Source organism: Buceros rhinoceros, unplaced genomic scaffold (assembly GCF_000710305.1).
Source record: "Buceros rhinoceros silvestris isolate BGI_N320 unplaced genomic scaffold, ASM71030v1 scaffold12491, whole genome shotgun sequence".
Taxonomy (NCBI): domain Eukaryota; kingdom Metazoa; phylum Chordata; class Aves; order Bucerotiformes; family Bucerotidae; genus Buceros; species Buceros rhinoceros.
The window spans coordinates 150,554-160,581 of record NW_010394905.1 but is presented as its reverse complement, the minus strand read 5'-3'; the positions used below and the strand labels follow the sequence as shown (position 1 = coordinate 160,581).

The 10,028-nt window shown below is 44.8% G+C and overlaps 1 protein-coding gene across 1 annotated transcript in view; it reads right to left on the bottom strand.

The window, feature by feature from the left end:
* Positions 1-2,602: 2,602 nt before the first annotated feature.
* LOC104501554 (multiple epidermal growth factor-like domains protein 6) overlaps positions 2,603-10,028 on the bottom strand; it is a gene marked incomplete at its 3' end in the record, with an annotated part of 146,596 nt that continues 139,170 nt past the window's right edge. The window contains exons 15-21 of the mRNA XM_010145379.1: positions 9,193-9,324; positions 6,910-7,038; positions 6,422-6,550; positions 5,477-5,611; positions 4,334-4,468; positions 3,758-3,883; positions 2,603-2,734 (exon numbers count right to left, since the gene is read on the bottom strand). Coding sequence (XP_010143681.1) covers positions 2,603-2,734; positions 3,758-3,883; positions 4,334-4,468; positions 5,477-5,611; positions 6,422-6,550; positions 6,910-7,038; positions 9,193-9,324 — 918 coding nt within the window. The remainder of the gene's footprint in view (positions 2,735-3,757; positions 3,884-4,333; positions 4,469-5,476; positions 5,612-6,421; positions 6,551-6,909; positions 7,039-9,192; positions 9,325-10,028) is intronic.

Below are 10,028 nucleotides of genomic sequence, written 5' to 3'. Positions count from 1 at the left end.
AAATGCCCCCCTTCTCAAACCGCGACAATGAAAAACGGCTCCTAAAGATACAGGCGCTCTGGACTAGATTTTCAGCTGCAGCACGGGGCACAAATCAATGGAAATAAATACAATTTTTGCTGATTTATTTCAGCTAAAAGTAGGGGTCTGCAGGCAGATATTATGCCATCCACATAAAACTAATAATTCATAGTCAATCCATAGCAAACAATCCACAGTCACAAATGCATACTTTCATGGAAATAAAACGTCAGCTATTGACTTGCTTAACAAAAATCTGCATTAATTAGAATAGCTGGTGGGTAAAACATGACAGATTTGTGAGCAACCTCCATATTCTCCTCAAAATACTGGGAAAGGCAACATGGACACGGACAAACCTCACAATCTTGGTTAAAGCAACTTACTGCTTTCATTCTAAAAATGTCGACACGATTACGACAACGTACCACAGCATCATTTTGGTTGGAAGAGACCTTTGAGATCAAGTCCAACCTTCCTCGTAAGGACAACGATGACAGTGCCAATTAGGGCAACAGAAACCTGGTTCTGGTGTTGGGCATCTCTTTGATGCCCGGTCTGGGATAGTTGGAAGAGGTGCCTTACTGAGACACCTCTGCAAGAACAACAGTTGTCAGATCTTTCCCTGAACAGGAATAAAATCTTTTCTTTGTCATGGTCCCTTAATTCTTGAGGCAGCCGGGGAGGTATGGACAGCTAACTGGCTCCACGCATTACCAACCGGTTTGATTTTTAAGATACCCTATTGCTGAAAATTCCAGATTTTCCCAGAGTTCCTTTCAGTACTAAGCCTGAGAAGCCAGGTCCAAAACTTACTGCTGTCGACAGCAGCAATTAATTTATACCATTTTGTGCGTTTAAAACCACCAAGTTTGGAAAGAGGCTTGTATTCTGTTGGCTTTTTGCAAGAGGGATCATAACGATTCAAGCAGAAAAGACACAAAACAGGGAAAGGAAAGAATCAAGCAGGATGGCTTAACATTTATCTGGTGCTATCCAAAAAGGGCAAATCTGCACTCTTACATGGCCATCAATATGGGGAGCGATGCTAAAATCAACAGAAGGATGCTCTGCTCTTCCAGAGAACACAATTTCTCCCAGCATTTATATTCACAAGTTAAGAAGTGACCTTAAGACACATGACTGTACATGCCACTCACTTGTTGAATAAATCTCCCCTAAACAAAATGAAAAATGGAGAATTAATCTTGAAACTAATCTGTGCTGAAAATGAAAACCAAAACTGTCTGTCAGTCAAAACGCTGACAGGACAGATGGTATTGGGCAAAGGGATCCGTAGTGTTGAAATAAGAGCTCGCATCAATATTTTGCGCTTCATCAGCCATCTATTTCAATACTTTGAACCTAGATAATTAAGGATTATAACCACCCAGGCTGTGCAAACCCATAAACACACAATTTCAGAAGCAATAAGATTAGCAAAAATATATTAAAAAAACCCGTAATAGTCTAAGAACAAACAGAGCTGGTTCCTCCAGCTGCTGTTAAGTTCCCCGGAGATGCTGTGCGCCCTGTGGAGCGAATACACATTTGACTTACGGTGTTTGCAGTCGTGGCCAGTCCAGCCCGGGGGACACATGCACTCTCCGGTGACGTGGTGACAGTGAGCAGTGCTGCTACAGCTGCATAACAGCAGGCAGTTTTGTCCATAGGAACCATTGGGGCAGGCTGAAAACAGATGAGCAGACTGCAGTTTCACCTAGGTAATAACTCAGGCACAGCCTGATCTTTTCAAACCAGACAGCAACAGCTTGAGCCCGAAAAGGTGCATTAGCTGAATCTAGAAATCCAACCAGAAAAATGAGAGGAACATCTGTAATTTGTATTCTAGGTGTCTAGGGCCGAGTCCCATAAAGTGGGAATAGCTTGAGTGACTTCCAGGTACTTCTCCTGCACATCAGGATCAATCAGTGGAGGAAGAAAAAAGAGTGCTGAGCAAACCTTCATCAAAAGTGATTTTGAGACTAACAAGGAGAAAAACTATGCCACCACTGAGGTGTTACCTGAAGCAGTGCTGTCACTGACAGCCTGTCTACGCCAGCATGACAGCCACACCCAAGCAGCCTTTGATACCCAGAAGCTGGGCAAGGAGCACAGACCAGTTGCTTGAGCATCTTCCCATGGTCTCTGGTGTATCTGCACTGATACTACTCCTTCATCCTCACTGCTACTTAACCCTGAGTTAGCTACATCAAGGAGTATTGCTGCAAACGTAACTGGGAGTGATGTCATAGGGGCCACCCAGTCGGCAGCTCTTGCCAAGCGACCAGGATTACAGTGCCAATGTTGCAGCTGTTAAACAGTGTGTTTCTAAGTACATATTGCCATACATAAGGTCTAATGATAACACTGAGTTTGGATGCAGTTTAGCTGGTCACCTGCTCTTATCTGTAATCTCCCCCCGGTAAATTATGTCAAATCCAGCCTGGGGAATTCCTGAAGCCAAAGGGTACTTTATCTCGGATCAGCGTGTCTAACGTAACAAGCACCTCACAAACCAGCAAGAAGGCAGAAATCCACCTGACTTCCTTTCACAGGAAAGACTGATGAGAGGACTTACACGCAGAGCAGGATGCCCCGGTGTAGCCAGGGGGACAGTCACAGGCTCCAGTTTCTCTGTTGCACTGGCCCCCGTTGGCACAGGGCTCACAGGAGGACTGGCAGTCTGGTCCCCATCGGCCTGCCGGGCAATCTAGGAAGAAAAACACAGGAGATGGCCCAAGTGCCATTTTCTGTTTCAAGGCAGTTACAGATTTCCGCTGTTACCTTGAAGAATTTAAAAATAATGGTAAAACTAAGCTGGAAAAAGAATTGTTATACTATCTCTCTCGATCTGCAGCACTGTGACAGTAAACCTCCTGTAAGAGCCAACACACCTTTGTACTGTAGCACATGAGAATACATCTAAAGACAGACCCAAAGGCTCTCTTCTGATTTCCATCACACTACACCTGTTCTTTTTGTTTGGTTTCTGACACAGTAATGTTGGGAGCATTTGGACATATGTGAAAAATGAATTACTGCACCCAGTAAAGAAAACTCACAAGAGGGAAGGTTTGCTGCTATATCCAGGCCAGAAGAATGCAAGGTGGAGGCCAGGTCTCCATTTAGCTCCTTCACCTGGTTCCTGCTCCGTGGAGTGCGGAGCCACAACCCAGGTCCATGCAGAGCACATGCTCCTCAGGCATGCAATGGCCAGAGATCTGCAAGTAGAAAAGGGGCATCCCATGGCCCCTTGGCAGACTTTTTTCATCCCTTTTACTTAATTACCCACAACAATGCTCTTTTTAATTCCTTCCTTTACGCCGGGTCCTTCACTTGCTGGTTCCACAAGGGCCATCTTTGGACAAGGCCATTCAGCAGTCCTGAGACACTCTGTGTGCACAAGGCAGTGCAGTCCAAGCTCTGCCCTGGGACTCAGAGCTGCTACAATGCCCTGGTATCGCTGCCCACTTTGTACAGACCCAGCCTAGCACACAAATCACTACTATTAATTGGAGTAGAGACAGGTCAGGGTGACTGAATCACGCTCCCTCCTTTACAACTGATCCCACATGCTGGAATCAGGTGTTCTGCACCAAGACTTCTCTTTTACCCATCGTGCTAATGAAGCCTATTGGATTGCAGAAGTTTTGGTGGGAAACAGAATAATCCCACCTCTTCTCATGTCTTCCACAGCAAGACACTCACTACCCCAGCCCAACATCGAACCCACCTTGCTCACACATAGCACCAGTCTTCCCAGCTGGGCAAATACACCGCCCCGTCTCCGGATTGCACGGTGCTTCTCCACAGCTGCACCTCTGCTGGCAGTTCACCCCAAAGCTCCCGGGCTGACAAGCTGGTCAAGAGAAACCCAAAACCACTTCAAGTATAATGAAGCATTTTGAAGATATTAGGAGGCACCAGCAGCAATTTTACATGGAGCTGTGCTGGTGCCAAGTGATCTATGTATGTGAGCATCAGTCTCTCAGCGACCAGTGGTCTGTAATTAACTGCAACAGAGCTCTAGAAAATCTGTGCCTGAAGCTTTAAAAGGAACTACAGTTATCTGGATGAAATGTTACTTTTAGTAACTTTAGCCTCAGCCTTCTGCCTCATCCTTTGCAAGCAAAGTGACACTGCCATCACCAGGTTCCAAACATCAGTTTGGCTTCAGTGGGGAACTGCCAACCCGTATCAACAACAAAAGTACCTTTTATTTGCAGCTTCTCTATCTGAATGTGAGTGTCCTGAGTAAGCTTTCCCACCCACAGCATACCTCCCAGGGAAACACGCAGTGAGTACCTACATAAATGGCATTTTTCTCCGTGAAACCCCAGTGGACACGGATGCTTGCAGACTCCCGTCTCATGATCACACAGAACATCAGTAGGACAGTTGCACCTCAGTTTGCAACCAGCCCCATAAAAGCCAGGCGTGCACTCTGGAAAATGCAAGTAGGTGCAGAACACGTATAAGAAAAAAGGAGGATTTAAGAAAATGGAACAGCAGTCAGAAAATAATTTCACAAAAATTTGCTGAAAATCTACTATAATGTACATTTTAGACATGCTGATAACAAAGTGCAAATACTTATTAAACACTTGCATGGACATTTCAAAGAGGTTACAGCTTAACTACAACCCAGGAACACAGTGGCAGAATACTTCAGGAGATATTCAATTACAGCCATTACAGAACTGCTGCTCTTATCTGCCTCTGCCTTCTGCTGCTCTCTGCCTTGGTACAAAGCCAGGGCTGGGCGAGGGATGCTCTTCCCCAGAACAGCGCATGCCACCAAGAACGCTGGAGGTATTAAACACTGTCACTATTATTCTCCACCAAAACCTGCAGAACTAGTGTCATAAATCCGACATGCTCCTGCCTGCCCGGAGAGGAATCTGAAGGGAGAATCTTTATTGCGTTACTCCATTACTGTCTGGAGAGGGCTACTGAGACAGGCAAACATGAATGTGGAATACAATTCTCTTTGAACTACCCCCGAAAATTACAAAGAGTAAGTTGAATTCAAAGAGCTGCAAATCTGAAGGAAAAATAGCATCACTGAAACTGTTTACAAATGATCCCGCTACCACAAAACACGGGGTTTGCCACTGATCTACTATCAGTGCGGAAAAAGGGAAGAACGAAAGGGAAAACTCTCAGAACCTCCATTATCACGGCTGCATTAGAATTTGGTTTCTAGGTTTCTGTTGTCAGTTGATCAGGCTGAAACTCCTGCCTTCTTGAGCTGTATTCCCCTTGGTGTCCCCGCAAGCCCTATGACAGCAGGCACTCCTGGTGTGCGCTGTGTGGGAAACCACACACCAAATAATCAGTAGAATATGAATATATTAGTAGCAGCAGCCGAAGAAAGCAGATGGGAGGAAGAGTGAGAAATAACGCTAGGAGAGGAATAAGGGGACAGAAGGAATCTGGCTTTCTGTTATACCTTTCTGACACTTTTTGCCGTGGTACCCAGGCTTGCAGGCGCAAGTTCCGTTCCTCGTGCTGCATCCCAGTGTGTGCTCTTTCACACACTGACATTCCTCTGAGCAGCCAGCTCCGAAGGCCCACCTGGGACAGGCTGCAGCCAGATGAAAAGGCATTGTTAGCTCTGTAATTATGCAGGAGTTATTTGAAACTGTGTGCTGCTGCGGAATGCAACTGCTGCAAAAAGCAAACGATTCATTTGACTTCCAGCAAATACATCCGCAGTCCTATGACAGTGCCTATTAATGTGTGGGTGGGTAAAGTATAGTTTACAAGATTCCTTCATGAAGTAATTCATTCCATTTCATGCTGTATGTGGTGAATGCAAGAACCAGAAATGTTTCAGAGGAAACTTAAGTTTCTGAATGAAAAATTATCTCGATATACTCCAAGCCAAAAGCTTTAATGAAAAAATAAAGACAACGCACAACTCTTTAATCTTGCTTAGATTTTGCCAACAAAACCTGTGAGTGCAAAGAAACTTGACCATCTATTTTGCAACATTTTTGTTTTGATTCTTTTTATCCCCATTTAACATTTCACCCTCATCCTGCCCCAGCCAGCCCTGCTCCTCGCTCTAGCCGTATCATAACTAGCAACATGAGCAGACTTTAACCTGGCCAACAACCCCGAAGCTAACCTGCCCGTCCCAACCCAACCCTACCCAGAGCCCTCACCTTGGTGCAACAGTAAATCTCAGTCCTTATGGCAAAGATTAATTGCTAGAGGAAAAGATTAATGAAGTTTCTGGGGCTTCCCAACACACGTCAAAAGTTGTATCCTCCCACTGCTCCCAGCTCATGGCAGAACCCAAAGCTTTGCTCATCTTATACGCGATGTGGAATCTTTTTAAGACATTAGGAATGTGTTAAATAAACAGATCCAAAAAATTACGGGGACTTACTAAGATGGCAGAATCGTCCGTAGAGCCCAGGGTCGCACAGGCAGGCTCCATAGAGGCGGTGGCAATGGCCGTTGTTGGCGCAGTTGCACCGTTTGTTACAGTTCTTCCCAAAGAATCCCTTCGGGCAACCTTTGGAGCGCACAAACACAACAGGGCATCAGCTCTTCAGCACTAAAACGCGAACACCAATCCAGCTCTCTCTGAGCTGGCGCTATAGAAAAGACCACGCTGACTTTGCCACTGGCGTGGGGCTCTGCACAGCCCATCCTTACAAGGCACTTGCTCTCTCTCACCCTTTGTCTCGCCTGTTATTTAAACAAAAACCACCACAGGACAAGCCGCGGGGTTACAGTACGTCTCGCACAATGGAGACTGTTCTCACTGGGGCCCCCAAGATTTACCACGCACAATTACAGCTCGACAGAAACAAGGGGGAACAGGTGGTGAGGTTCCACACACCATAGCCAGGAAGGCAAGGGGAGCCGTACCATCTTCACAGAGCTTGCCGTGCACGCCGGGCGGGCAGCGGCACTGCCCTGTGACAGGGTCACAGAAGCCTCCGTTCTGGCACTTGCAAATGCTGGCACAGCCTCTGCCGTATGTCCCGGGGGAGCAAGCTGTGGAGAGAGCAGGGAGGATGAGTGGGCTAAGAAATCCTTTCCTTCTGCTACGAATGAAGCAAAATAAGACCCTTGTCATCCAAACGGAGTGAGAAAAGAAACCCTTTAGTCAAGCAGGCTCTAAACAAACTCATGTTCTTTTTATATACACATCCCTCTAATATTTACTGGATAATCTTACACCTGAATTAACCACGCTATGTGATGTAGCTGCATATTCCCCTGCATATGCTCCCCTCCACACAACACATGAGGCTCAGAAAACATTGCCTATAAAATACAAAGCTTAAAAATCAGACCACGTGTATTTGGAGAAAACTTTTAAACTTTTTTTTTCCTCCCAAATACTATTATAAAAAATAACAGTGTGTTTTTCTAACATTGTGTCTTTAATTCCTGAGATCATCCTCACATAATGGATCCAAGACAGCATGGGGTTCTTCCCCAAACCCTCATTGCTCCAGCACAAAACCAACTGTGAAATGAAGCCTTGTTCCACCATCTGCAGCTTGAGCTAGTTGAACAAATACAGTTGCTGGAGTCATCTGACTTAAGTGACATTTTATCAGTGTACATTAAGAAATGTGACATTTCACATCAATTTCTATTTGGCTTCTCTGGTGCATTATTGTGAAAGATGACCTTGCCCGTGGCAGGAGGGTTGGACTAGATCATCTTTAAACGTCCCTTCCAACCCAAACCATTCTGCGATTCTTGCAGAAATTCAGTTCCAGTTTTCTCAACTGTTTAGATTCCGCTAAACCCATGAACCGTGCTGTATATTAAGCAAGAGAAAAGAGAGAAAGCAATCACATATGGCTAATTCATACAGATTATATATTGCATTTATCACTGTCAATGCCCACTTCACTGGACTGCCGGTTTGGCTCAGTAACACAGTCCCATTACAGTTCTTTAAATTCCAGAGGCGAATTCCAGCACATTACATGCATGGATATCTACCGTAAATATAGAGGAGAAATGTTATTACTATTTATGAAGTCAACTAAAGAATTTGTATCCTGTCTTGAAATTTTAACCACTACAGCACCATGAATAGAAGAACATCCTACATGACTTGATAGCTTCAACTGTCTTAGGTAGACTAGAAATTATTGTTTTAATCCTCTTCACTCCTATGCTTGCAGCTCTCTCCAGTGTTTACAAACCAAATGATCAGTCTCCCAGAATAACTACGGGAAGACTGTTGGGTTCAATCATTTGCTGTTTCTTCTGTATTTCTGTCCCTGTGATGATGCCTCCTGAACAGCCTAGATGGTGATTAACCTGAAGACTGCCATCTACCGATGCTAAGCATCAATTCCTCATCACCTATTTGACTCCTCAGTAACAGCACAGACTTTGAGTGTGATGGGCCATCATGCCGTACACCATGAAACAGAGGGACCCGTCTCAAACACACAGAGAGGCTGCTCTGCAAGTCTCAGACAAGCCACACAAGTTTTGTTGAACTGCTGATGAAGAATGGCACATGGTACCTCTAGAAATCACCACTCTGACTTTCTAGTTGGGTTTTGCCACATCTGAACCAGAAAGACCTTCTGCCAGGAGGCAGGAATAAGAAGAGTAGAGAGCTGTTATGAAGGGCACTGGCTGACTTGGCAAGAGAACCTTGATGAATACAATTTTCAATATTAAAAATTAACCATCCAAAGAAAATTGTTAATAATAAAAAGAATGATTAACAGGAAAAAAAAAAGAGGCTTAAGTTTACCAACACGAGGAGAAAAAAAAAAAAAGGCAATGTCTTGGGATGCTATAAAGGAAAAATCAAGGTTAGCATCTGTGTCCACCCAGATTGTCACACCACCTGCCAGGACAGGCTTCTGACAGTCAGCGAGGCAAGCTGTGCAGCAAAGCGCACCGGCAAACCTTGGCACTTTTCAGCAGCAGAGTGAACAGGAATGAGCACCAACCCAAACCCTTGGCGGGGAGTACTGTTCTGCACTGGAGGGCAGGGAGCTCGCCCCTCGAGGGTTTGTATTGCATACCGTAGCATCCTGTACGATTTCTATTTAATGTGCCCCACGACAACAGAATGTTGATCCGCCTCTGAGGCAGCTGTGCTCCGTAGGGAGCAGCGTCACAGCGCTAGGACAAAGACCCCCATTTCAAACAGCCTGTACTCACTTTCATTACAGATAATGCCGGTCCACCCAGGTGTGCAAACACAGCCAGCACGTTCACTGTCACACCCACCTCCATTCTGACAATTCTCACAGCTCAAGCTACAGTCATGGCCAAAAGTGTTATCGAGGCAAACTGAAACAAAAAAAATACAGAAGGTTTAGCAAGCTTCCAGATAAAATACCTCCACATGCTCTTACCCAACATCCCAGACGCAGGAGATGCAACATTGACAGGCTGAAAAATGAAAGTATTCGTGTTGTTAGCGTGTTGATAGCGTTGCAGATATCACTGACTCGTCCCAAATGGAGAGTCTCAAATTTTCCTCTTCAAATTGTTGAGTCTGAAAGGAAAGTTGGGACTTCAGATGGAATTTATTCCTTTAAATGCTGTAATTTCCCACCAGAGAGCACTTCAAACTACTTTTTAAGAGCAAATATTCTGCCTTCAGAAAAAGTGAATTTGCACCTAGTGCTTACTAATATTCTATATAATTAAAAGTATTTCTTGAGAGAGAATCTGCTTTTCTCCTTTTTATTCTTCTGTGGCAGTAGGTGGATGTGTTGTTGTTTAAGCATAGTCCAGTGGTATTTTTTACAGCATAGTTTGACTGTTATTCTGGGAAAAACATTTATCAATTCCTTTTTCTCCTTCATGGATATGGAAAAAAAAAAGGGTTGGTTTATGCGGGAAACCTTATATGAAATTTCATTCCTTGCTCACCTTCCCCACCCTCCTTTTCTCCCTGCACCCAGACACCAGCACATACACGCGCACCCTCATGCTCCCTCTTTGCGGGGTCTGTTGAGAAAGGCGCAGAACTTAAACGTTCCTTCCTG